Source organism: Balaenoptera acutorostrata, chromosome 2 (assembly GCF_949987535.1).
Source record: "Balaenoptera acutorostrata chromosome 2, mBalAcu1.1, whole genome shotgun sequence".
Taxonomy (NCBI): domain Eukaryota; kingdom Metazoa; phylum Chordata; class Mammalia; order Artiodactyla; family Balaenopteridae; genus Balaenoptera; species Balaenoptera acutorostrata.
This window is the reverse complement of record NC_080065.1, coordinates 173623997-173651717: the sequence shown is the minus strand read 5'-3', so window position 1 is coordinate 173651717 and position 27721 is coordinate 173623997. Positions and strand designations below refer to the sequence as shown.

Genomic DNA, 27721 nt, shown 5'->3' with positions numbered 1-27721 from the left:
TGGTATGTTGTCCTTTAAAAAGCAGCTGAACTCAATTTGCTAATATTTTATTTAGCATTTTTGCATGCACCCAGGCTCCTGACCCCTTCCTGGCATCTCCATAGCCTGCAGCTGAGCTGCGTCCCACAGGGTACATGGGAGGAGGTACATTGTACATGCTCGGAACATCTGCATGAGTTCAACCCGGTGACTCCAAGCCAGCAGCTCCCTAGCCTCCCTCCCAGAACTGCTCCTCCCCACCCCCCAGCGACCCTGATGCACCCTGGCACCCTAGGAAGCAACCTAGCCTTCTGTTCCTCCTCACCATCTACACCCCCACTCCTGTTGACTTGTTCTCCTAAATGGGGGAAGGGACAAGCCACACAGCTCCCCGCCCCCCTACACACACACCCCAGGGCTGAAGGTGTGTCTCAGTCTCCCCTGCTGATCTTGGCATCTGCAGCTGAGGCCAAGACAGAGGACCCAAATTCTTGTTTGTTCTGGTGCGGTGGGAGAGTTGTCAAGAAGCCAGACTGAGCAGAAGACAGGACCTGGGACAGGAAGTAGGTAAGTTTCCACTGGCGTGGTCACACCTACCTCTTCGCCAGGTCAACTACTTGTGTTACCTTCAGGTTCAGCTGGTTTCAGGTGCACCTGGGGCACAACAGTGCAAAGATGGAGGACCCACCCTTAATTCTGTCCTCCCCAGCTCCAGGTCTCAGACTGGGACTGGGACCTGGGATGCCCCCTAAACCAGAACCTCCTCAGGAGGCAGCTCACCTCACAGGTCACCACCCACCACACAGTATAGAATCTTGATGAAATTTGCTGCGCAGTCTGCCGCCCCTCTCTGGGTCATCCACATCGCTCCCTCCAAATCCTGACCTGACAATGAGTCACTCAAAGAACAGGTCAAACTCACAGTAGCCCAGTAACACAAAGCCCCTACATAATGAAAAAAGAAAAAAGATCTAAAGAGGGAAAGATTTTCTTTTCCTTTTAAAAAAACTGAATACTGGATCACATTATTCACATTACCATGAAATCTACTTTTTTCCTTTAAGAGTAAATCATAGGGGCTTCCCTGGTGGCACAGTGGTTAAGAATCTGCCTGCCAATGCAGGGGACACAGGATTGAGCCCTGGTCCAGGAAGATCCTACATGCTGCGGAGCAACTAAGTCTGTGCGCCACAACTACTGAGCCTGAGCTCTGGAGCCCGCGAGCCACAACAATTGAGCCCACGTGCCACAACTACTGAAGCCCGCACGCCCTAGAGCCTGTGCTCCGCAACAAGAGAAGCCACTGCAATGAGAAGCCAATGCACCACAACAGAGAGTAGCCCCCGCTCGCCGCAACTAGAGAAAGCCCGTGTGCAGCAACGAAGACCCAATGCAGCCAAAAATAAATAAATAAAATAAATAAAAATAATAATAATAAATTATTTTTTTAAAAAAAGTAAATCATAGAAATGTTTCATGAGCAGTAATTGTAAATCTTATTCATCTTTTGATTTATAAAAACTTTGGCTTTTTTGGTTATCTTTTATCACACCATATTAGATATAAAGAGCCAGATTGTTCTGGAAGCCTTGTTACAACAATTTATAGCCCCTCACAGGTACCGTGTTTGATGAAATCCAGAAAAACACAATCGGGGAGAATTATGAACTTCTCTCTCACCCACTCCCAGCACCCATTGGTCCCCTGATCCCTGTCATTCAAGCTCTGAACCAGACCCTCTGTCTCTCGTCCCAGCACTCTGTCCTCTACCCTGCCCTCCCCCCACTCCCGAGGGATCTAACACCTACTTCTCTCCCCAGCTCACACACCCTCCATAGATCTTTATTGCCTTGGAACAAAATCTGTCCGACCCCCTGCTCTCCCTCCTTCCTCCCCTCTTCATCCCGGCCCACAGAGAGGTGGTGAGGACTCTGAATGTAAGGCCAGGGTAGGGTTCAAATCCTGACTTTGCTGTTTACTAGTTAAAGTGACTGGGCAACTCAATTTTCCAGAAGCTTCAGTTTTGTGGTGCATAAAAATGGGTGCATGTTCGAAGGGCAGTGTAAAAGCACTGCCCTTGACTGGAGGTATTGCCAGGGTGACCACAGGGTCTGAGGGGACCCCAGCCCAGGGTTGTTGGTAAAGGCCCATGTTTGATGTAGGGAAAGAGGCACCAGATTGGCCATTATCGGGGCAAAGTGAAAACACACCCGAGGTGTGCAAGGACAGCGGGGAGCCCACAGATTGCATCTATCAGGGAGAAGGGTCAACCCCAGAAAGCAAACAGTGACTTTGTGTCCTCGAGGGGGCTGGTCACATGTTAACGCCTGGTCCCCACCCCAGCCCATTCGGTCATTGACATCCACACGAAGGTGCAGCATATTTGCTGAATTCAGCCCTTGTTCAAACATTTGTTTTCAAGACAAGACGCCTGCAGGGGCCTCATGCCCTTTAGCCAGGGTCGGAGCCCACAGCCGAGGTGGAGGAGGAGCAAGGCACAGGGCCCGGGCTTCACGAGGCTGCACGTGGCTGGACCCATGGGCTTCTCTCCAGGCCTGAGTCTTGGGGCCAGTAGTCCTGTGGTGGGTGAACACGCACCATTCAGAGCCACAGACTCAGGATCTAGAGCCCTCGCCATAAAAAGGAATGAAGTACTGATAGACACTGCAACATGGATGAACCTTTAAACGTCATGCTCAGTGAAAGAAGCCAATCACAAAAAACCACAGGGCGTGTGATTCCATTCATATGAAATGTCCAGAACAGGCAAATCTATATGAACAGAAAGCAGATTGGTGGTTGCCAGGGGCTGCAGAAGGGGGTTCGGGGAGAGATTACTAATGGGGCCTGGGTTTCTTTTGGGGTCGTGAAAATATTCTGGAATTAGATAGAGGTGAGGGTTGCACAACATCATGAATGTATTAAATGTCACTGAATTTTACATTGCAATTGGTGAATTTGATGTCATGTGAATTTCACCTCAATAAACAAAAATAAATAAAATAATTTGATTTAAAAAAAAGAATCACAGGGACTTCCCTAGTGGTCCAGTGGCTAAGGTTCCGTGCTCCCAATGCAAGGGGCCGAGGTTCAACACCTGGTCAGGGAACTAGATCCCACATGCCTCAACTAAGACCCGCCGCAGCCAAATAAAAAGAATCACAGCCAGCATGGGGAAGTTTGGGGGTTCCTCAACAAATTAAACATAGAATTATCACATGATCCAGCAACACATTTCTGGGTACATACGCAAAAGAATTGAAAGCGAATATCAAACAGATTCTTGCACATTCATGGTCATAGCAGCATTATTCAGAATAGCCAAAAGGGGAGAGCAACCCAGGTGTCCACAGACGGATGAATGGATAAACAAAATGCAGTATATCATACAGTGGAATATTAGCCACCCTTAAAAAGGAAGGAAATTCTGACACATGCTACAACATGGATGAACCTCGAGGACATCATGCTACGTATAATAAGCCAATACCAAAAGGATAAATACTCTAAGATTCCACTAATATGAGGTCCCTAGAGTAATCAGATTTATAGAGACAGAAAGAAGAATGGGGGTTACCAGGGACTGTAGGGGAGGAAATGGGGAGTTAGCGTTTAACGGGGACAGAGTTGCAGTTTGGGATGATTCAAAATATCTGTGGATGGATAGTGGTGATGGTTTTGCCCAACAGTGTGAATGTACTTAATGTGCCACTGAACTGTACACTTAAAAATGGTTAAAATGATACATTTTTTGTTATGTATATTTTAGCCCAATGTAAGAAAAAAAAAGAATCTAGAGTTTTGAAGTGTCAGATTCCTAGAATTTGGGCTTTAGGGGTAAAAACCTTTCCCTCTAACCACACTCCAGGCTCTGACCATGGCAGGCAGCACCAGCTGTCTGTTGCACCCTCTCCCAGTGGCCTGGGCAGACCTGTCAGGAACTCTGGTTGAACAATGCTAGGTATGTTGGGTTACTGGCTCCTCGTAACCAGGGAGACACACACCATGGGGACCTGTGAGCATCTCAGCCAGAGTTCGAGAAGGGCCTTGTTCTTATATTTGGGTTCACGGAGGTGTAGTTTTGGGATTTCCCTGGTGGCCCAGTGGTTAAGACTCCATGCCTCCAGTGCAGGAGGCGTGGGTTCAATCCCTGGTTGGGGAACTAAGATCCCACACTCCGTGTGGCATGGCCAAAAAAAAAAAAAAAATTATAACAAGGAGGTGTAGTTTTGCTCTGAATTGGGCACAGACAGAAAGTGGAACAGTTCTCTATTTGGGCCTCTTGATTTTTTTTTAATTAATTAATTAATTTTATTTTAGGCCACGTTGGGGCTTCGTTGCTGCGCGTGGGCTTTTCGCTGGTTGCGGAGAGTGGGGTCACTCCTCGTTGCGGTGCGCGGGCTTCTCACTGCGGTGGCTTCTCTTGTTGTGGAGCACAGGCTCTAGGCACGCAGGCTTCAGTAGTTGTGGCACGTGGGCTCAGTAGTTGTGGCTCGCAGGCTCTAGAGCACAGGCTCAGTAGTTGTGGCGCACGGGATTAGTTGCTCCGCGGCATGTGGGATCTTCCCAGACCAGGGATCGAACCCATGTCCCCTGCATTGGCAGGCGGATTCTTAACCACTGCGCCACCAGGGAAGCCCATGGGCCTCTTGATTTTTATCTAGGAGATAGGACGAAAGGCACGAGGCTACTGCTAGTAAGTGTGAGACATGATGGTTGTTCCTGGTAGCCAGGGTGTGTGACTTCTGGCCATAGTTTTGGTTTGCACAGTGTTCTTGTTTTTGTCTGTGCTCAGACATGATTAGGAAGAGGTATTTTTTTAATAGATCTTTATTGGAGTATAATTGCTTCACAATACTGTGTTAGTTTCTGTTGTACAACAATGTGAATCAGCCATATGCATGCATATGTCCCCATATCCCCACAGGTCACAACAAGTTGCAAAATAGTACAGAGTTGAGTACCCACCACCCAGCTACCTCCAATAGTAACATCTTAGGTAACTTTAGTACATTATCCAAACCAGGAAACTGAGGTTGGCACAGCACAATTAACTAGACTTCAGGCGGTGGGACTCGACTTCAGGCCTCTTGTTTCTATCTTGCTGCTCACAGAATGGCCTCACTTGAGGTTCTGTGACATTGTTGCTAGTCAAGCTGGTAGAGCCAGATCAACTTCCAGCTAACAGCAGTCAGGCTGTGTTTTCTTCTCAGTCCCTCCTTTTGACTAATACACATGAAGTCAGGGTGTGGGACAGTAGTCCATGATATCCAGCACCTCACCCTGCCGAGATCTTGCTGTTCATGAGGTTATCCAGAAAACGTTGTTGGATGGAGTTAACCCTTCCTGCTCTTTTGGTTGCAGTTGTTGGATCATCTGACAAGACAATTGGCTCTGCAGCAGAATTTAAGACTCTGGACGGGCTATGTTGGCTAACTGCGCCATAGCAACACCCAGAAACAAACCCTTTATTAGTCCTTCTTTTTTTTAAATTAATTAATTTATTTATTTTTGGCTGCATTGCGTCTTCGTTGCTGCACGTGGGCTTTCTGTAGTTGTGGCGAGCGGGGGCTACTCTTCATTGCAGTGCGCGGGCTTCTCATTGCGGTGGCTTCTCTTGTTGCGGAACACGGGCTCTAGCCGCGGGGGCTTCAGTAGTTGTGGCGCACAGGCTTAGTTGCTCTGTGGCATGTGGGATCTTCCTGGACCAGGGCTCGAACCCGTGTCCCCTGCATTGGCAGGTGGATTCCCAACCACTGCGCCACCAGGGAAGTCCTCTTTAATAGTCCTTATATTAGCCCTATATTAGCTTATTAGGCCCTATATTAGCTATCTACTGATGCGTAACAAATGACCCTAAAACTTAGCAGCAGAAAACAACATTTATCTCACGGTTTCTGTGGGTCAGGAATCTGGGAGTGGCTTAGCTGGCATTGACCTTAAAAATAAAACAACCAGTTATTTTACCAGCAAAATGGGTTTATGCAGGAATAGCAGAGAATTGCAATTCGGGGCAAGCATGCCATAGCAAAAACTGTAGGCAAGTCCAGCAAACAAAGGAGAGGAATGTTATGTTTAGAGAAAAGGGGGAAGTTGGGAGGGGTTGCTTTGAAGGAAAGTCCATTGGAGGACAGTAGGAGTTCAGGGCAGTGATGGTTTTCAGTTGGCTAAGTTGTGACAGTTCCCACTGGCTGGGCTATTGCTGGGCAAGAAGAAAACTCCCTTCTTCCTGCTGGGGCAGTAAAGTAGAGACGCTTTCCTGCTGGGAATGCAAGGTAGGTCTCTTCCTGTTGGGATGTGTAATTGACATTAAGTGATAGTGCATGAAATCTCCCCCTTCTGGCCTCCTGACTCCATTTTAAATGAAGTTTCCTTTATTCAGTTTCACACTGGGTACTTGTGGCTTAAGGTCTCTTATGAGGCTGCAGCCAGGGTTGAGGTCAGTTCAAGGCTCCACTGGGGTTAGAGGATCCACTTCCATACTCACTCGCTCCACAGGGCTGCCTCATGACACAGCAGCTGGCTTCCACTAGGATAAGTGTTCCAAGAGAGAACACCCAAGATGCCAAGATGGAAGGTATGTTCTGGTCTTTTTTTTTTTTTTTCCTTAAAAAAATGGACGTATTTTTCTTATGTAACAAGAAGTCCAGAATCCAGAACTAGGCAGCTCCAGGTGCCCTTTCACCTACTCCATGATACCACAGACTTTTTCTTTTTTGGCTGCCCCATCTTTAGTGTGTCCTCTTTATCCCCAGGCTTGTTGCCTTCTGATTGCAAAATGGCTGCTGCATGTCCAGGTATCACATCTACATTCAAGACAAAAATGCATCTCCCCGGGACTTCCCTAGTGGTCCAGTGGTTAAGAATCCACCTTCCAATGCAGGGGATGTGGGTTTGATCCCTGGTCGGGGAACTAAGATCCCACATGCCGTGGGGCAAGTAAGCCCACACGCTGCAACTACTGAGCCCGTGCGCTCTGGAGCCCGTGGGTCACAACTAGAGAGAAGCCCAGGCACCACAACGAAAGATCCCGCGTGTCGCAATGAAGATCCCACATGCCACAACTAAGACCCAATGCAGCCAAATATAAATAAATAAATATTTATAAATAAATATTTTTTTTAAATGCATCTCCCTTTTATCAGGATAGAAAAAGCTTTCCTAGAAATCCCCACAGCATACTTCCATACATGGCCATCCTTACTGCAAAGGAGGCTAGGAATTTGGGGCATAGGAACCCATAGTCTACGAAACCTAATCTTGGAAGTGACATCTCATCACTTTTGCTGTGTGATATTCATTAAATGCAAGTAAGGGAATTCCCTGGTGGTCCAGTGGTTAGGACTCTGCGCTTCCACTGCAGAGGGTCCGGGTTCGATCCCTGGTGAGGGAACTAAGATCCTGCAAACCGTGCAGTTCGGCCCCCCCCAAAAAATAGCAAGTTAATAAGTCCGGCCCGCTCCAAAGGGAGGGATTTACACAAAGGCATAAAATACCGGATGGTGGGGGATCACTGGGGACAATCTTGAAAGCCTCCCCTTACGGGCCCCAAAGCCAGGAGCCTAGATGACCAAATCCAGGCAAAGGAAACATGCCCCCAATTCAACCTGGGGTCTGTTCTAGAGATCCAAGCCGCTTTTTCTTTTTTCTGGTCACAGACTGTTCTGCTTGACCTGCAGTATTATCTTGTGTAGCAGGAAGTGTTTGCCAGTAGCATAGACTGCCCTGGGCTGGCTACGACGAGGAAATCAACACTGGCGAAGGAATTTAAACGGGTCTGTGGGACTTCTAGAGCAGAAGCTGGACCTCCTAAGAAGCAGTAATACAGAAAAGGAGAGGTTGAATGGGAACACAAGTACTGTTTACCACAGCAGGCGTGAATCAAACATCAGTCTCTTAAGGGGAGAGCTTTTCTGAGCAGAATGGGGTGTCTCTAAGAGGAACACATTATTATACGTGAGATAACCCAAATATTTGTCTCTACTCTTGATGGGCTGGGTTTGCTGATACAGTTGTAATGACCTCAGCAGAAGCCTTTTTGTTGACCTTAGATCAAGATCCAATTTTTACAAAATGATGTTTGGGATTAAGTAGGTGAGGAAAGTGTACATAGTAGGAGGGGCCTATAGAAGGAAATCTACTATATTGGTTTCCTGAGACTGCTGTGACAAAGTTCCATAAATTGGGTGGCTTAAACTGACAGATATTTATTTTGACTTTCTCAGTTTGAAATCAAGGCATCGGCAAGTTGGACCCTTCTGGAGACTCAGAGAGAAAACTGTTCCGTGCCTCTCTCCTGGCTTCTGGAGGCTGCCTGCAGTCCTTGGAGTTCCTTGGCTTAGAGCAGCATCACTCCAACCTCTGCCTCTGTCCTCACGTGGCCTTCTCCCTCTGTATGTCTGTGTCCAAACTGTCCTGTTCTCATAAGGACACCATCATTGCCTTACAGCCCACCTTAATCAAATATGACCTCATTGTAACTTGATTGTATCTGCAAAGAGCCTATTTCCAAATAAGGTCGCATTCACAGGTACCAGGGGCTAGGATTTGAATAGGTAGTTTGGGGAGACACAAGTCAAGCCTCAACACCTATCTTCTGAATTGTTTAGAAGCATAGCTATTACGTTTTTGTCAGCAGGATCAGGTGGGGAATGAAGATGCAGCAATCAGCTATTATCCGGAAGAGTAGCTGCAGTCTGTGAAACACACACAACAGAGATTTTTTCTTGTTTAAGAGGCAGAAGAAAACCATAGGAGGTCTCTAGTCCAGGATGAAGATGAGAAAGAGCATACTGAGAAAACTTTTAGGCATTTAATAGAGAGTGCCAACATACGATAATACGCAAGATGAACAGGGGGAAAGAAAAGTAAAAAAATGACTGTGGAATCAGAAAATTAATCTTGTCTTCTCGGGAGGAAGTCATCCACAGCTGACGGTTATGTGGTGGGGGGTAGGGGGTGTCAACCTTTAAAATAGCCAGTTATTTTACTAGTGAAATGAGTTTACTAGGGAATGGCAGAGGAATTGCAATTCAGCACGTGCAAGCTATGGCAAATCATATGCAAGTCCAGAGAACAAAGGAGAACATTACTTTACAGAGGAAAGTGGGAAGTTGGTGGGGGAGCGCTGCTTTGAAGGAAAGTCCACTGGAGGAAAGCAAGAATTCAGGGTGGTGACAGTGGTGAGTTGTGGTAGTTTCTCATTGGCTGGGCTGTTGCTGGGCAAAGAAAAAATCTTCCTTCCTCTTGCTGGGGTAGTAGTCTTCTTCCTGCCCAGGAGTGTAAAGTAAGCTGCAACAGAAGGTATGTCTGTGAGAGGGAGAGCTCCCCCTTCAGGGCTTCCTGACTCCATTTTTTTTTTTTTTTTTAAGAATTTTTTTTTAATTAATTTATTTATTTATTTATTTTTGGCTGTGTTGGATCTTCGTTTCTGTGTGAGGGCTTTCTCTAGTTGCGGCAAGTGGGGGCCACTCTTCATCGCGCTGCGCAGGCCTCTCACCATCGCGGCCTCTCCCGCTGCGGAGCACAGGCTCCAGACGCGCAGGCTCAGCAACTGTGGCTCACGGGCCCAGCCGCTCCGCGGCATGTGGGATCTTCCCAGGCCAGGGCCCGAACCTGCGTCTCCTGCATTGGCAGGCAGGCTCTCAACCACTGCGCCACCAGGGAAGCCCCTGACTCCATTTTAAATGAGATTTCCCTCTATTAATTTTCACAGGGACTTGTCTGTCTACTGCAGCTGTAGGTTTCTAGAGCGTGCCAAGAATCCTCAGTTTAAGGTCTCCTGATGGAATGGATATCCAGTGGTCAGGATAGGATGAACTAACTGTTTTTAATTGGGAAACACAGATCACAGAGCCTGATGAAACTCTTTCCATCAAGACTCAGAGCAGGGACTTCCCTGGCAGTCCACTGGTTAAGACTCCATGCTTCCAGTGCAGGGGTCACGGGTTCGATCCCTGGTTGGGGAACTAAGATCCTGCATGCCGCGCTGCACGGCCAAAAAATAAATTAAAAAAAAAATTCAAGGGCAAATTTCCTCTGATGACTTTTTCAGAACACTGTCTCTTGAGGTTTCAGGTGATGCTGGGATTGCTTACTGGACAATGTGGAAAAGCAGCTTGCACGTGTCAGTGATACTGTGTGGGCATCCTCCGAGTCGCCTGCAGTATTTAGTCACGTTAGCCTGTGATAGGGTAGACTTCAGGACTGGGAGTGGAACCATCAAATGCATGTCAGACTACTATTTACTCACAATGAGATAACTTGAGGGGTTTGATTTTTAGTGCCGACAAGGCTATTGGCAAGTTTAGACCTTGGAAGATGGGAGATTTCTGAGATCTTTGCTATGTCTTGTTTTAGAATTCCATTAGTTGTTGAAGTCACAATATCCTGGCTCCATTGGGCTAAGTGAAATTTATCAGGAAATGAATTCCACCTGTTTCTTTTCTTTTTTAATGTGGTGCCTAGGAAGTATTAAACCCAATCAGTGGCCCACCTTACCTTTATTTCTAATGGACAGCACAGCTCTATAAGATCGCCCCTGAGTCAGGATAATTCTTTTATTTTTTATTTTTTGGCTGCATAAGGTCTTCGTTGTGGCACGCAGGATCTTCGTTGTGGAGCATGGGCTTCTCTCTAGTTGCAGCATGCAGGCTTCTCTCTAGTTGTGGCATGCGGGTTTTCTCTCTCTAGTTGAGGCGCTCAGGCTCAGTAGTTGTGGCGCACGGGCTTAGTTGCCCCGCAGCATGTGGGATCTTAGTTCCCCGACCAGGGATCAAACCGCGTCCCCTGCCCTGAAAAGTGGATTCTGTACCACTGGGCCACCAGGGGAGTCCTGACTCGGGATAATTCTTTAACATGGGGAGGCAACTGTGGATTCTCCTTCTTGGAGGAGGGAAGGAGGGTGGCAGGGTTTAGAGTGTCACGGTGATGGAGAGTGACACGTGAAGGGGAAAACAGGAATATGTCACAGGAGCTGAGAATGCTGAGTGTTTTCTATCTGAAGCGCAGTCTGCAGGCATGGGGTCCAATTAGCTGAGTGGAGACCCCAGAACCCAGTCACTGAAGCTTCCACAAATTCTGCTGCTGCTGCCCTAGTTCTTACACAAGGTTACTGAATCCTGGCTACTGAATCCAATGAAAGATTGAAATAAACAATGGTGCTGGACGACTCCCATGTGACTGAGTCAAGATCCCTACTGCCTCTCCAGCCCTTTCACTGAACAAAAAGAGAAAAGAATTTGTGGATCTAGAATCCAAGAAACAAATACTTTTGCAGCTGCTTTTTGTAGCAATCTTTGTGCTTCTGCATGGCCATGCTTCTTGTAACCTGAAAAGTATACAATCATTGAAAGATACTTATCTTAGCACATTTTACATCAGTACAACCAACAGAGGAATATGGCTCTCTTTTTGTCACTTTAAAAAAAAAATCCTAAATTTGGTAAATGAAAAAGCTCTCCTAACAGTTTGGAATTAATTAAAATTTGGAGAATTCTAGACTAACTTTTTTTAAAAATATTTATTTATTTATTTATTTTTGGCTGCGTCGGGTCCTAGTTTCGGCATGTGGGATCTTTCGTTGCAGCGCACAGGCTTCTCTCTAATTGTGGGGGGCTTGTCTGTAGTTCTGGTGCACAGGCTCAGTAGTTGCAGCACAGGCTTAGTTGCCCTGCACGGGCTCCTCTCTAGTTGTGGTGCACGGGCTTAGTTGCCCTGCGGCCTGTGGGATCTTAGCTCCCCAACCAGGGATCCAATCTGCGTCCCCTGCATTGGAAGACGGATTCTTAACCACCGGGCCACCAGGGAAGTCCCCAAGAATTCTAGACAAACTTGATGATACTTCTGTCCTTGCTTCTATAGGTGAAGGAGCAAATATCTGTGTTAACCAATGGCAATCTCAGGATGCCCAACGAGAGGTGAGGCATAAAAGACATCTTCAGAGTTGTCTTATTCTGAATTTGGAGACTGAATTTGGGAAAGGTAAAATCATGATGGTTGCTGGAGAAAAGATTTAAGTCATAAAGACAAGAAATATTTTCCCGGCAATAAACAATGGTTATGAGGGACTTAATTTTTTTCAAAAGTAAGGGATCTTTTCAAAACACAATTTGGGAACATTTCAAAAAGCATACGAGTTAACAATATTTGGGGGACAAAAGGCAATGTCTGTGCATCTTAACATGAAGTAACAGCCACTTTACAGGGAAAAAAAGACCCAAATTTGAATTTTCCTCATTGTGTACATTATTCATTAACAATTTGCAGTGCAGTATTTGTTAATATAGCTCTCTATGTGTGTATTTAGGCATACAGGGGTATACGAATATACAAATATATAATAGAGAAATGAAATTTATCATGGTATCAGATAAAACCGTGTGTGTCACATAAAATTTGCCTGCAGGCTTCTATAGCCCACTCTCAACACGGGGCACATCTTCCAGCCAAGGTTAGGATCATAATTTTTGGTATGACTTCCTGACTGTGAGCCCCAGGAGACCAGGGACTGTGTCTGTCTCATTCACTGCTGCGCTCCCAGCACAGGCGCAGAGTAGACCCTCAATACTTACTTGAGAATGTGAGCATCTAAGAGCTATAGAATGTCAGAACAATAGAAGTCAAGAGTTCTCAGGAATGGGAGCCATGCCCTGTGGCCTGGGAGGTGGCAGAAGTCTCCTTGTAGAAGACTTAACTTGTTCTGGAACGATTCACTTGACCTGCACCCCTCAGATATGTCAACAGACATAAGAGGCTCCCGCCCTCAGGAAGATGTGACAAGCCTGGCTCTTTTTTTCAATTAAAAAAAAAAAAACATTTTTTTTTTCTTTTTAAAGCCTGGTTCTTTACCGGTAGAAGCTTAACTAGGTGTTGCCTTTGGCACTTTCATCCCTCACCCCATACGGAACAACAATAAATGTTTATGCTGAGCTCCTTCTTCTTGGTGACAAATATTCCAGGTGAAGGGGTTCGATCCTCCAGACAACACAGCCATAGGGGAGACTGAAAATAAACAGGTAAACCAACAAAGCAAGTTGATGCTATGAAGGAAATGAAGAGGGCTGGGGGCGGGCACCAACTATTGATCCTTGGGGAAGTCAGGGAGGTCTTTCTCAGGAAGGGATATTTGAGCCAAGGCCTGAAAGAAGTGAAGGAGTCGTCCGTGCGAAAAGCTGCGGGCAGAGGGAACAGCACAGGCAAATTCCCTGAGGCAGGGCTGTGTCTGGCAATTGGGAGAAAGGAGGCTGGTGTGGCTGGAGCTGAGAGAGAGTGGGGAAGAGGAGGCAGATGAGATGGGAAGCTGGGGTGAGTCCTGCAGGGCAGGGGGACCCACTCAAGGCTTGAGAGCAGGGGAGGTAAACGATCCGACTCAGTTGCCAGCAGTGTCACTGGCATTGCCTTTTGGAGTATGGACTCCGCAGTCAGCCCGTCCTGCCTAAACTGCCCCTAAATCCATGCCCTGCTTCTCTCCGTACAGCCAGGCCCAGTATAATCATTCTCAGCCCCCTAGTACTACCATTTTTACAGATGAGGACACTGAGGCTTAGTAAGTGCATAAAATCTAAAGTATAGGTGCCTAGGACAAACTGGTCCCCCAAACCTAATTGTTGAATAAAATAAAAGAGCAAGGTGTGTGCGGGGGTGGATAGCAATCCAGGAGGAGGGATTCTGAGTCCTTCGATTACACTTTGGTCAAATTCAATTTCTGGTCTCCCTGAGCCTGTTTCCCCACCTGGACAGCGCGGAGTGTTTTAACTTCTCTGTCCCTTTCTTCTGCTCCCTCCCACTTCAACTTCGCAGGAGGGAGGCAGAGAATGTGGACTAGGAGAGCGTCTTCAAACCACAAAGCGATGTTAAAGGGCCTGACTCCCCCTCAGGCGAAGCGTGTCTAACCACGCGCGGACCGCGGGTTCTGGCGCGCCCTGGCGGCCAAGCAACTCCTGACTGACGCCGCCAGACCCACACGTGAAACCGAGGACTCCATTTTTCATCTGGGCAACGGCCATCTTGGTAGAGACAACAGTCCAGATTGTAGTTTCTGCTCTCCTCTCCTGACTAGCTAACGTATGAAGTGAGCGCAAGGAATGAGGGTTTATAAAATATTCTCTTCTTGAAGACAAAAAGAAACGGCTAACGCCCTTGGCTTGGATTGGAGCAGCATCTCCTCTACCAAGATGGCGACGGAGCCGAGACGTAATCAGCACGCGCCCCCCTGGGGCTTAGCGCGCAAGCCCTGCGGTGACGGCACAGAGGTGCGACCGGGCGGCGCCGGGGGAAGGAGGTAGGAGCGGCAGCGGCGCGGGCGGAGCCGGGGGGCGGGGGGCGGGGGGCGGGGGACGGGTGGGCCCAGTGGGGCTGCTGGGCCTGGGACCACCTCCCCGGGAGGGTTGGAGATGGGGTGCTCGGAGACGGAGGCGCTTTTGACCACCGTCTCCAGGGCTCCCGCAGGGGCTATGCCCATTTCCCGGAGCGGACGATTGAGACCCAGAGGGACAGCGTCGTGCTCGAGGCCACCTATCTCCGGTCCTGCTCCTGAGCAGCTTACAGGCCTGGGGGTGACAGAGCTGGGTACGGACGTCCCTGGCCTCTTGCAATGGGATCAGGGCTGGGGAGAGGGACGACGGACTGGGGGAGCCTAGAAGGGGTAGCGGGAGGACTTCTTGGAGGAGGCAGCGTTGAGTTTCATCTTTTATTCTCTTTCTTACTTTCACATCCAATCAACCACAAAGGTCTTGATTCCCCCCTAAGTGTACCCACTGCTTAGCCAAAGCCACTCCTTAGACCCCCTGTTTGAGCTCCATGCTTCTGTCTCAATCCTCCAGTTCACCTCCTTACCAACCCCAGAGGGCTCTGACGCCCTCCGCACCTTCCCATCACCCTGGAATACAAATCCCCTCTTTCCAGCCTGCCTCCCGCACACCCCTGGGGGCTTGGATCTCCCCACTCCCTTAAGTCTTTCCTTTGATGTCTCCTTCAGGAAGCCCTTTGACACCCCCTCCCCATCCCTCCCTAGGCTGGGTCAGAAGCCCCCTCCCGACTTCCTCAGCGTCCATATGGCCCCATCACAGCTCTGATCTGGAGTTACCACTCTTATTGTCTATCTCCCAACCAGCCTGGGAGTCCCATTCTGTCAGGAAGTCCATCAGCACTGCCTCTTTCCCCAGCATCCCACACATACTAGGTGTACAGTGCGTGTTTACTGAATGACAAAGTGTATGTGTGTGAGTGTTTATCAGAGGAGAGAAGCTGTCTGTATTAGGCTTTGGCTGCCATAACAAAATACCACCGACTGGGTGGCTTAAACAACAGATTTATTTGCTCACAATTGTGGAGGCTGGGAAGTCTAAGATCAGGGTGCCAGCCAGTTTGGTTCCAGGTGCAGGCTTTCCTCCTGACTTGCAGATGCGCACCTTCTCACTGTGTCCTCACATGGTGGAGAGAGCAAGCTCTGGTGACTTTTTCTCTTCTTATAGGGACACCAGCTCTACTAGATTAGGGCCCCACTCTTAAGACCTTATTTAACATTTATCACCTCCTCACTGGCCTGTCTCTCTTTTTTTTTTTTTAAGGATAAGGTACCGTTTTTAAAAATTAGTTTATTTATATTTTGGCTGCATTGGGTCTTCGTTGCTGCGCGTGAGCTTTCTCTAGTTGTGGCGAGCGGGGGCTACTGTTTGTTGCCGTGCACGGGCTTCTCATTGCTGTGGCTTCTCTTGTTGTGGAGCACAGGCCCTAGGCGCGCGGGCTTCAGTAGTTGTGGCACGCGGGCTCAGTAGTTGTGGCTCGCAGACTCTAGAGCACAGGCTCAGTAGCTGTGGTGCACAGGCTTAGTTGCTCCGCGGCATCTAAGAGGAATCTTCCCGGACCAGGGATCGAACCTGTGTCCCCTGCATTGGCAGGCGGATTCTTAACCACCGCGCCACCAGGGAAGTCCCAGCCTTGTCTCTAAATACAGTCATATTGAGGGTTAGGGCTTCGACATATAAATTTTGGAGGGACATAAATATTCAGTCCTGGCCTGCAGAGGGGGTCAGAAAAGCCCTGTCAGGCTTTGGGATGGAATTGGGGGTCTTAAGCAACACGAGGAGGAGGAGATGCTGGGGCTGAGTCTCTGTGAGTGGGTAGGTTTTCACAGGAGGAGGGGACAGAGGAGGGTGTATCAGGTGAAGGCATAGCAAGAGCAAAGGCTCAGAGGCTGGAGAGGGAAGTGAGTGGGAAGAGAAGTGAGAAGCTGAGTTTGGACACAACACAGAGTGTGAAGTAAATACTGAGAGAACCCTGGAAATAGATGCTTGTTCATTCATTTGCGCAAAACATTTTTTGAGCCCCTACTCTGCAGGGCACTGACTGAAGCAGTCCCAGCCCTGCCCTCATAGAGCTCCCAGCCTGGTGGGGAAGATGGACATTTGTCGAATAATCCTGTAAATGAACATAGATAGCAACCTAAACAAGTACCTCAGAGAGAAGTTTATGGTCTGAGAGCCAGGGGGTGTGTCAGGGAAGGCTTCCTGGAGGTGGCAACACCTGAGCTGAGCCCTGAAGTTTAAATAGGAATTAACTGGGTAAAAAGAGGAGCAAAAGTGGTGGGCAGAGCAAGTGCAAAGGCCCTGAGGTGGGAACATGCTTTGTAGGCTTGAAAAAAGGCAAGGAGGTTGGTGTGGCTGCTGCTGAGAGAGTGAGGGGGAGATGGAGAGAGAGGTGGCATGTGGGGAGTTTCCTCACCTGACACTTAGACTGTGACCCCCACCCACTTCTTAGTGCTCTTCTGGGGAATCCAGGTGAGGTTTTCTGTTGGGTACATTGTAGATGCTCAGTAATGAATGCTTGATTCAGGGGGCCCAGGAGCAGCTGGGAGAAGTACAGGATCAGGCTGGCATATCCAGCCCCGCCGTGGCAGCTCTTGCATCCTGTGTAGGGAGGGACTGGAATCAACCCCACTTCTCAGATGAGGAAACTGAGGCTTAGGGGAGCATTTCAGCCACGATTGCAGGGCCAGGACTCAACCCTGAGTCTCCTGGGTCCATTGATCTCCCTTACTTTGCCCTGCTCTGCCCCGTGGGATTCACCCCCCAGTCTCAGCCTGGAGGAACTGCCTCTCTGTGTCATGTGAGGGTCACCAGTGGCCTCAGAGACCTGATCTGCATTGATGTTCCCTGAGAGGCCAGCTGGGACCCTGTGGCGGGGCAATGGTTAGGAGGACAAAGTTGGGACTGAGGGGCTGGGCCTCGGTTGGAATCCGGGCCCCTCCACTAACCCACTCTGTGGCCCTGAGCATGTCACTTACCCTCTCAAGGCCTCAGATTTTTCATCGGTAAAATGGGGAGAAAAGTACCTGGCCTTGCTACTGCCGGGGGATGACACAGTTTAGACTACATCAGTCAGTCAGCATTCCGGTTATCATTGCCCGGCTCCATCTGACTCCAAACCCCTGGCTTTGCCCATTGCACCATCGTAATTCCCTCAGCCCCTCGCCCACCCACATGACAGCGTAAATCAGAATGTGTTCATGCCCTGCTCAGAGCCGCCTAACAGTTCCCTGGTGCCCAGAGAATAAAATCCTTGCTCTTTCTCATCCCTCCTTGTCAGCCTCACACCCTCCCACTCACTCTCTTCCCTCCCCTTCCCCCTTGCTCACCCACACCGGATTCAGTTGCCTCCATGCAGCCTGTAGCGCATGGCCTCGTTCCTGCCACAGGGTCTTTGCACATCCTGTGCCCTCTGCCCAGAAGTCTCAACCCTTCATCCCCACCAAGCTGCCTCCAACCCATCCTTCAGGTCTCAGCTTGGCTGTCACCTGCCAGGGTTGTGAGAATTCACAAGACGCTATATGTAAAGCATTTAGCCCAGCGTGCATGACTGCTGCAAACAGGAGCTGATAGGGCTCAGAGATGGGAGCCCCCTCCCCCATAAGCCACACAGCTAGGAGGTTGGTGGTGGGGGGTTGCCTGGTGGTCCTGAGTCAGGATGGCCCTACATTCTTTCCCCTTCATTCTCGATGCTGGGCCTACTTCTCCAAGGTTCAGCAAGGGACTGAGCTGAAGATTCTCAGTGGGGAGAGGACAACCAGGAGTGAGGGACATCAGCCCATTTCCCAGATGAGGAAAACTGAGGCCCAGAGAGCTGAAGGCTTGCCCTGACCGCACAGTGCTTATGTCCTCAGTCAGTACTCTGGAGGTGGGGTGATCTTAATTTCTTGGCTTCCCTTCCTCACCTGAAAGGCAGGCTTTGGAGGTGAGACTCCAGGCTCGGCCCTGTGCAACTTAGCCAGGTACCTTGACTTACCCACCTTCGAAAGGGAATAAGGGCAGTCCCCGTGTTTAAGGCTTTGAGAGCATTCAATGTAGTTGGGCCATATAAAATGCTTAGTAGGGGACCGGGTGTGGGGAGGGTGGCACCTCCCATTTGGTGTCATCATTTCCCCAGCACCCAGTATGGGACTCACACAGACCAGGTGCCCACTGGACAGCAGCTTTACGATTGTTATAAAATCTCCTGGCTGTGCGAGCCTGGGCTGGATCACTGGGAACAGTTCATGGCAGCTGCTTACCCAGGGGGAGGGGGATTCGGCCTCAGGGCTGTAGGGCCGGGACACTGAGGCCTCATAGCCGGCAGAGTGGGAGGGTCCACACACAGACTGCCCCGCGGGGATCTAGAGCAACATGACTTGTAAGAGCTGAAAAGTAGAAACAACCCACGTGTCCATCATGGACAGATGGATAAACAAAATGTGGCCCATCCATACAATGGAATATTATTCAGACATTAAAAGGAATGAAGCACTGACAGATGTTCAAACATGGATGAACCTCGAAAACATGATGCTGAGTGAAAGAAGTCCAGAATAGACAAATCCATAGAGACAGAAATTAGATTAGTGGTTGCTGGGGGAGGGGAGGTGGGGAGGGACTGCTCATGGGGACGGGTCTCCTTTGAGGGTGATGGAAATGTTCTGGAACTAGATAGAGGTAATGGTTGCACAACATTGTGAATGTGCTAAATACCACTGAACTGTGCACTTTAAGATGGTTCATTTTGTATTACGTAAAATTCACCTCAGTAGATATTTTTTTTAAAAGAGAAATGAATAAATCCAAAGCCCTTGTTTTATAGCCAGAGCTATTGAGGCCCCAGGGGGGTCGTAGCTGCACAGGTGTGAGTCTGGGGCTGCCGAGGGTGAATGCCCCAGAGTCACTGGTCCCTGCCCTCCACTCACAGCGTTCTGAGGGATGCCCAAGAAGTTCCAGGGCGAGAACACTAAATCGGCAGCGGCCCGGGCACGGAGGGCTGAGGCCAAGGCAGCAGCTGATGCCAGGAAGCAGAAGGAGTTGGAGGATGCCTACTGGAAGGATGAGGACAAACACGTCATGAGGAAGGAGCAGCGCAAGGTGGGTGTGCCCTGGGCTCCCGCGCCCCACCCGTGGGCAAGGTGGCTGGGCAACACGGTAGAAGGTGGTGAGAGGCCCCTGGGTCTTTGGCCTGAAGGGTGAGGAGTCATTGGACATGGAGCAAGGGCAAGGAGGGAGACAGAAACAGAGGCAAAGGCTCGTGCAAAGGCCCTGAGGTGGCCAGGACTTGCCACATTTAGGGAACGGCAAGCCCTCCACGAGCTTGTTTCTCTCCTTCGTGTGATGCCAGGGTTGGTCTAGACTGGCAGGACCTCACTCTGGAGCGATTCTGCACCCAGGGGACACTTGACAACATCTGGAGACATTCTTGGTTGTCACAACTGGCAGCTGGAGGGTGCTACCGGGCAGCTGGTGGGCAGAGGCCCAGGATACTGCTCAACACCTGGCAGCGCACAGGATGGCCCCACAGCAGAGTGAGCCAGCCCGGCTTCAGCAGTGCCGAGGCTGACACGTGCTGATAGATCCTGTTTCTGACCTGCTGACCTGGGGCCTGCAGGCATTTCCGGGTGTTTATAAAAACACAAAAGAGGGCAAGGATGGTTGACTGTCTCCTGCGGGGCCGCAGCGCCACACACACAGTGGGTGCTTAATTGGTGTCCGGGAGTGGTTCAGGGCTGATGCTGACCCTCTTGGCCCAGTAGGTGGCACCAGAAACCATTCTTAGCCTCTTCTAGTCCCCTGGGCTGGTGAGAGGCTCCAGCTGGGACTGTTAAAGGTTCTGGAATAGCAGTGGTGACACACCATCCCTGCATGCCCAGTTCAGGGGGCGCCTGGGCACTTTTGTGAGTTTTTCCCATTGTCTTTCTGTGCAGGGCTGGATCCTGCCTTGTTTTTAGTTGGAATTGAATATCCCTGGTTGCCTCCCCTCAGCGCCCCCAATGTTGCACTGGGTCCATGGAGGTCTTTAAATTTTCTTTTTGACTGCCAACATTTTGACAATATAGGAAAGTTGAAAACCCAAAAGGAAAACTAATGTCTGCCGGGGATCCATTATCTAGACAGAAAAGCCAGAGACTTTTCCACAGTCCCAGAGGCAGCAGCCCAGCCCAGGGCCCCAGGAGCCCTCCCCAGGCCTGCATCTTGGGCCTCGGTGTCATCCCCATCCTCTAAATGAGGAAACCAAGGCACAGACAAGGCAGGAAGTCCAGGTCACGGGGCTGTGAGGAGGGGCTGGAGCCAGGCTGGCGCTAGCTGAAGCCAGGGATCTGCCTTCTGGTTTGTGATGAGGTTTGACTAATAGCCTTGCAAGCGTCCATGCCCCAGGGGTGTGGCCCAGGGAGCATTTGCCTGTCCACTCACCTGTGTAGCACACACCTGGAAGAATGCACAGGGCAGAGGTCCGACAGGCAATAGGGGCCAGACAGGCTCTCAAAGCTACTCGACCCTGTTGCTGTAGCACAAAGCCACCATGTGCAAATAGGCTAAAACTTTACCAAAACAGGTGGAGGGCCAGAGTTTGCCAACCCCTGCTCTCTAGAACATTCCCAGCCCCCATGCCCCTCCCAGGCAGTCCCCCCTCCTGAGTGTTTTACCTGGAGCTATTGATGGTTCTCCTTCCCCATGGGGTGGTTTTCTGGGTTTTGTTTATCCCTCTTCCTGCTGATGGGTGAGGGGGGCCCACAGTCTACACAGCATACCCGGTCCCTCTTTCTTTCCTTATGTGACAGCTGCTTTAAAAAGATACTGTTTTTATGAAAAAGAAACAAATCCACATTTGTTCCAAAACACTAAAAAAACCCCAGCACCTCCCGCCCATGTGACCAAAGGCTCTTCTCACCCAATGCCATACCCTAAAGGCCATGTCCTCCGTTAAATGGGATCGCACAGCCAGATTTCTGCCAGCCGCCAGGCATCAGCCTTGGGCTGGGCCGTAATTCATCGCCTCGCCCAGAGGCTGGCATTTCATTTCCATTTGTTCCATATTAAGCAACTCGGCAATGAGCACCTGACTCTCTGGGTTCCATCTCAATTATTTAGGAGGCTCATTTTTGATGGCTCCAGAATATTCCGTCCGCAGCCTCATCCTTCACCCATCACCAGATGCTGCCAATTGCTAATTGGCCTTTTTAAAAAACTGCGAGCGTCTTTTTCAGAAAAGTCTGCTGAATGTCAAAGTATAAACGCTCATGTTCCCGCCTCAGTCCCATGTCCCTAGAGACTAATGGCCCCATTCTGCATGTCCTTGCTGAGATTGGAGCCTTCTGGAATTCATTCACTCATTCATCCAGCACACTTTTACTTAAGCACCTACTGTGTGCTGGGCCAGGGCCTGCCTCCTGCCTCAGGGACTAACCAGATAATCGGAAGACTAGAAAACAGGGATTTGTGGAACACAGGAAAGAGCCGTGTGGTAGAGCAGGACAGGGAGCCAGGAGCTCAGGATGAGCCAGAGTTAATCAGGAAAGGAGGCCGGCAGTGGTGCTCCAGCAGGGTAGAACAGCTAGTGCAAAGGCCGTGAGGCAAGGCCGTGCTGTGGACAGGGTGAACGTGGGCTGTACACGCACCACGCAGTGGTCGGGGAGCCTCAGGAGGGCATTACTTCTGACCGATGGGGTAACTGAGACTCAGAGCACGATGGCGCTACCCCAGGCGTCTGACCACAGACATGGGATCCTAGCAGCTGTGCCCAAACAGCCTTGATCTTTAACCGCCACCATCCCTGCCGCCCCCCCACCCCCACCCCCGGCTTCTTTCCTATCATGCAGGCAGGTTGGAGGTCAGAGGCCCAGTACGTGTCCTCAGGAACCCCTTTTCTGGGGCACTTGGCCCTGTCACGGGGGGCACTGCAGGCATAGGGACCGTCCCTGAGGCCTGGCGGGCAGATGGCAGAGTTGCAGGCAGTGAGTGGGCAGGTGGGAGTGCCTGCAGTGCAGGGCCCTTTGGGGGTGCTGGGCGGGAGGCGGCAGAATATTCCAAGCCTACGGCCGCACAGCCACACTGCACTACAAAGGAACCAGAGCCTCGCTCTGTCTCTGGAGCAGTGGAGGGGCAGCGGCCAAGGACAAGTCCTACAGGCCACATGTCCCCTCGACCAGCTGGCATCCGGGCCTCCCTGGGGAACCAAGGTGGGATCAGTCCCAGCCCCTGTGACGCTCAGCTGGGAACACTTCGATGGTGCCTCCCAAGGTCTCCTGGCTCATAAAGGCAGAAGCGCTATCCCAGCTGGCAAATGGGTCCAGACCCCAGTGGCTCCTGTCGCCTTTGGAATCCAGTACAAACCCCTCCGCATGCCCTTGAGGCACCCCATGGTACCACCTCTGCCCTCCCCACGTCTTTGTCCTCCACACTTCCCCTCCTCCCTCCAGCCACACCAGCCTCTGTGCTGTTCCTCTGTCATGCTAGGTGGTTCCTGCCTCAGGACCTTTACACCCACCGTTCCCACCACTAAGGACTCTCCTCTTCCCCAGCTCTTTTCCTGGCTGGCTCCTCCTCCAGCCCAGGTATCACTTTTTCTTCAAGAGCCACCCACCCACTGCCTTGGCCAAGGTTCCCTGTTGTTCCCTAGTCATATAGGATGGGAGCCCCCAGGTAGGCTCATCGTGCTCCCATCCGTGTCCCCTACGCCCATCACGGGGTCTAGCACACAGCAAGGCCTCCATCCACACTGGTTGAGATGCAAACTGGACCCCATGCCGGTGGGACGGGGTCCACTCCTGACTCCCAATCCCCCAGGAGGAGAAGGAGAAGCGGCGCCTGGAGCAGCTGGAGCGCAAGAAGGAGGCACAGCGGCTGCTGGAGGAGGAGGACTCGAGGCTTAAGGGCAGCAAGGCCCCGCGAGTGGCCACCTCCAGCAAGGTCACCCGCGCCCAGATTGAGGAGACGCTCCGCCGAGACCATCAGCACAAGGAAGCCCCGGACACAGGTGGGGGCCTCGGCCCACTCTGGAGCTGCCCTTTTACCTGATAAACAATAGGCAGTGGGCCTACCCTCTGGACTGAGTCCAGACCCCCCTCCTCACCTCCAGAGAAGCTGCCTGGGCTCTGCAAGGTGAAGGGGGTGGGTGGGCGGTGTCTCGGCAGGCCTGGCTCTGAGCACGGACGCCATAGGCACACACGTGTGTAATTACTCTGCACCTGACCCTGGCTTGTGCTCCCCGGGGTCCCCATAGCTGATGTGGTGCCCCGAGGTGAGGAGACAGCAGCCACGTATGAGGTGTCTCCTGAGTGGTGGGCTGCAGGGAAGTTAGTTTGGGGACTAGGCGGGCAGGACTGGCCCATCCCGAAGGTAGGACTGGGCGGGAAGCTCAAGTTGCCTTTCCATCCTCCCCCATCCTTCTCTGCCTGCCTGCCTCCCTCCCGTTCTCCCCTGCTTCTTCCCCTGTGGTGTCTCTCATCTCCATGGAACTCTGCGTCTCTGCTTATTTCTCTCTGTTTCTGGTATGTCTCTGTCCCCCGGCCGCTCCCGCCCCCAGCCGAGAAAGCCAAGAGCCACCTGGAAGTGCCGTTGGAGGAGAATGTGAACCGCCGCTTGCTGGAGGAGGGCAGCGTGGAGGCGCGCACCATCGAGGATGCCATCTCAGTGCTCAGGTACGGGGCAGGGCAGAGGTCTTTGGGGTGGGGCTTGGGGCCCGGAGGGGAGCTTGAGCCTCTGGGGGCGGGGCGGGGCGGGGCGGGCCACGCCCCAGCCCCCTTGACGCCTGCGTCTTTACCAGCGTGGCGGAGGAGGCGGCAGACAGACACCCTGAGCGCAGAATGCGGGCGGCATTCACTGCCTTCGAGGAGGCGCAGCTGCCGCGGCTCAAGCAAGAAAACCCCAACATGCGGCTGTCACAGCTGAAGCAGATGCTCAAGAAGGAGTGGCTGCGTTCGCCGGACAACCCCATGAATCAGCGCGCCGTGCCCTTCAACACCCCCAAGTGAGCCTGGAACTGGGGGAGACGCCCCGTGGGCGGTCAGGGTCACGACCCCACACGCTCTTCCGTTGGGTCAGCTCCGAGGGTTACAGAGATGTATGGGGGCCACGGCGCGTGTCCTGGGGGCTAGGAGGCATCACTGGCCACACCTCCCGCCCGAGGGTCCCTGCTCCAGTGACACCCCTCGCCCTTCCCGCACGCGCCAGTGTCCTGGGGCTGAGTGCCCAATAAAGGCAGTTGGTGAGGCAGAGTGTGCTCTTGAAGTCTACGTGACTGGGTGGGTGGTGGGAAAGAAGGGCTGGAATGAGGTGGAACGCACAGGCCACAGCCAGAGAACACAGCCAGAGAAGGGGCCCCCAACCGTGCTCCTATCCTAGCAGGCTAGCTGAGAGCTGTGCTCGGCTCCCGGCTGGGCCAGTTATCCAGTGAGAGACCTGTACCATCATCCCCGGAAGCCTTGCTGGGGGTAGCTCAGAGAGGTTGAGGCACTGGCTCCAGGTCACACAGCACTTCAGAGGCGGAACTAGAGGAGAGCTGGAGGTGAGTTGTTGGCACCCTGAGATTCTGGTTCAGAGTCAGCAGCCAGGTCACATACTGTGCTTGGGGTCAGGAGATGCAGGCTGCTCTGCTGTTATTCCAACACGGGAGGCATCTGGAATAACAGGGCAGGCTTCCTGGTGGAGGATTTCTTTAGAGCAGGCCTTAGTGGAAGATGAGTCAGTTTCCATCGCAGAGGCAGGGCACTGGGCAGGCAAGGGCCTGGAGGTTGGAGTGGGCAGGTGGATCCGGGTAGAAAGGAGTATCCCATCAGAGGCCGAATATCTGGGAAGGGCTGGGTGAGAGCTCAACTTGGTTCTGGCTTCCTAGAGCTTAGTTGGCCTCAGGGAGTCAGTAGAGAGGAAGGGTAGCTGGGAGATGGGCCCAAGTGTCTGGGGTGGGGTCCACGCATTTACCAGGCCACTGCTATGGGCTCCCATCCAAGTGACACCCTGCCTGCACTCACAAGCCTGCCCCTGCACCTCTGGCCTCTATCCCCCTCACTCTCCACCAGCCCCCCAGCTCTGGCCCCACTATCTCCTTGTTCCCAACTTCTCCAACACAGCAGACTTGTTCCCTCTCAGGCCTATGCCAAGAACTCTATTCTCCCAGGTGTCAAGTCTCGGATGCAAATCCTCACAGATGTCCCCAACTCTGTGGGGTCATGGCTGAGCCTAAGGGAGCCAGGCTCTGCCCAGAAGTAGGGAGGTAAAAGTCTTCATGGAGGGAGGGCTTTGAAGGATGGGAGTTCTCCACAAAGACAAGGGACAGAAAAGGCTGAAGGGACCACACATGCAAAGGCCTGGAGGTCACAACTCCTGTTCAAGGGGGGGGGGGGGGTGCCATTAATAATTGGGTACAGCTGAAGTGCAGTATGGCAGGTACCTGAAACAATGGTAGCTGACATAAAAGCTAACCAACATACATTGAGCACTGGCTTAGTTTGGGGATTTCCCCAGGAACCAACTCTGAGACAAGGACTAGGGGGCATGTGAGGGATCTAGGATGGACCCCAGGAAGACCCCGTGGGGGTTGAGGGAAGTGAGACAGACGGAAGGAGCCCTACAGGGGGTGCCAATGAGCTGAACCCTCACCAGGGAGGACTGTGAGAAGAATCCATTGTGAGATGCTGTGCGAAGCATCCAGTGGATGCTGGGCCCTGGCCTAGCACATGATAATGTCATTTCACTGAGGCCTGGGGACAGCCCTGTGTTATATTGATCTTCTTTCTAGATGGGAAAACTAAGTCATCTGCCTGTGTCACATAGCCAGGAAGCACCCAGACTGTTGGTGAGCCAGCGGGGTGGAGGTGGGGCCCGGAATTGGGGCTTGAGATGTCAGCTGAATAACGGGTGGAGGAGCCCAGATGGCTCCCCACAAGTGGAGCCATTTGAGCTCCCCCTCTTACCTCTGGGGGCCTTAGGCCAGGGCCTTAATGGGTTTGAGCCTGTTTCCACCTATATAAAACAGGACTGAAACAGTATCTAACCCTAGGCCATCTCGAGAATCAACGAGATGGTGCCTAGGAAGGGCAGATGCTGAAGAAGAGCTTGGCAAAGGAACCTCCTGCATGGCCACGTTGGGGTATTTGTGGCCGGCGATTAGGGAAGGTCGGGGACCAATGGTGATTAACTGGAGGGAAGAAGCCAGCGGAGCGTGCAGGGCCTTGGACGCCACGCTGAAGAATGGGGCGATGGATGGGACTTCACCCCAGGGCGACGGGGAGCCATGGCAGGTGTGTGAGCAGAGAGTAGGAAGAGCACCGGAGCTGCGCGTGGCAAGCTCTGCTGGGGACTTGTAGGGGGACGACTGGTAGGCCAGAGAATGAAGGTAAAACTCAGGACAGGTGCTGAGAGGGCCGCCTTCATTCCTCACACATAAAGACGACGGTAATAACGACTGTTCTGCTTCAAAGAAAATCCTCTTCTGACGCTTTCTGGCCTCATCCCCGCGGAATCCCAGGCTGGCGCATGCGTGCGGGCAGCAGGGAATCCCCGGCTTCGCCGCAGTGCGCGGGAGGGGGCGTGAGACGGGAGTTCCGTGCGCTCCCAGCCCTCCCCGCGCGCGTTGCCTTGACGACCAGGCGGTGCCGCGGGGACGCCGGACACTCACTGCGCCTGCGCGGGGGTTGTCTCAACGGCGCCAGGGCTTTCCCGTCGTGCGTGAGTCGGGGAGGGAAAGCCGCGCCCGGCACGCATGCGTGGACCCTCGCCCGACCCCCGCCCTGTGGGCCAGGGAATCCTCACCTGCCGCAGTGCGCACTGGGGGCGGGGCGGGGAAACCGGCTCAAACTGGAGTGGGGTTCGCTGAGGCTTGGGCTGGGGAGGGAGCGAGCGCGGGGTCTTCCCCAGGTTCCCGCTCCGGCCCTCGCCGTCGCCTTGGCAACCGGGCGCGCCGGCCGCACTGCGGGGGCGGCGGCAGCCTCGGGGAAGCCGGGCGGCTCTGCGCCTGCGTGGGGCTCCGCGCCTGAGGCTGGGGTTTCCCTTCGTGCGCCTGAGGGATCGATGCGAGGGGCGGTGTGTGGGGAGGACTGGAGAAGGTGGGCGCCAGGGAAGGGGGTGAGCGCGGAGAGAGGGGCTGTGGGATAGGGGAGGATTGTGGTGGAAAGAGGAGGCGGAGTGGGTGCCGAAGAAGGTAGGGGGAAACGGGAAAGGGTGGGGGTGGTGGGGAGAGGGGTACCGGAGGAGATCGGAGGAGGGGGTAATGAGGGAGAGAGTAGAGGGAGGGGTACAATAGAGGAAAAGGAAGGAAGGGAGGAGGAAGTTGGGGAGCAGTTAAAGGACACGGACAATATGAGGGAAACAAAGAGAAGCTTATTGAAGGGAACACGGTGGGGTGTAGAGGTGACTGGGGGAGAGAACGGACACCTTCAGGACAAAGCAAACCCCAGGTTTGTTGAGCCAGGAAATCCAAGTCTAAGATTTCCAGATTTAGAAAAAAAAAAAAA

At 52.0% G+C, this 27721-nt stretch overlaps 1 protein-coding gene across 2 annotated transcripts; it reads left to right on the top strand.

Moving 5' to 3' along the window:
• Window positions 1-14191: 14191 nt before the first annotated feature.
• Window positions 14192-24487, top strand: CCDC124 (coiled-coil domain containing 124). 2 transcript variants are annotated; one of them, XM_007195475.2, is made up of 5 exons: window positions 14192-14260; window positions 19195-19364; window positions 23058-23247; window positions 23797-23911; window positions 24037-24487. In XM_007195475.2, the coding sequence occupies exons 2-5, from the start codon at window positions 19206-19208 to the stop codon at window positions 24242-24244; spliced, it is 672 nt and encodes a 223-aa protein (XP_007195537.1). In that variant the 5' UTR covers window positions 14192-14260; window positions 19195-19205; the 3' UTR covers window positions 24245-24487. The 2 variants fall into 2 exon arrangements, with proteins under 2 accessions (XP_007195537.1, XP_007195538.1); XM_007195476.3 differs by lacking the exon at window positions 14192-14260 and adding an exon at window positions 14358-14547.
• The last annotated feature ends 3234 nt before the right edge of the window (window positions 24488-27721 follow it).

Coding starts and splice junctions, on each gene's coding strand:
- CCDC124 (XM_007195475.2), top strand. CDS start 19,206: ATGCCCAAGAAGTTCCAGGGCGAGAACACTAAATCGGCAGCGGCCCGG. Junction 19,365..23,057: donor TGAGGAAGGAGCAGCGCAAG/GTGGGTGTGCCC, acceptor CCAATCCCCCAG/GAGGAGAAGGAGAAGCGGCG. Junction 23,248..23,796: donor CAAGGAAGCCCCGGACACAG/GTGGGGGCCTCG, acceptor TCCCGCCCCCAG/CCGAGAAAGCCAAGAGCCAC.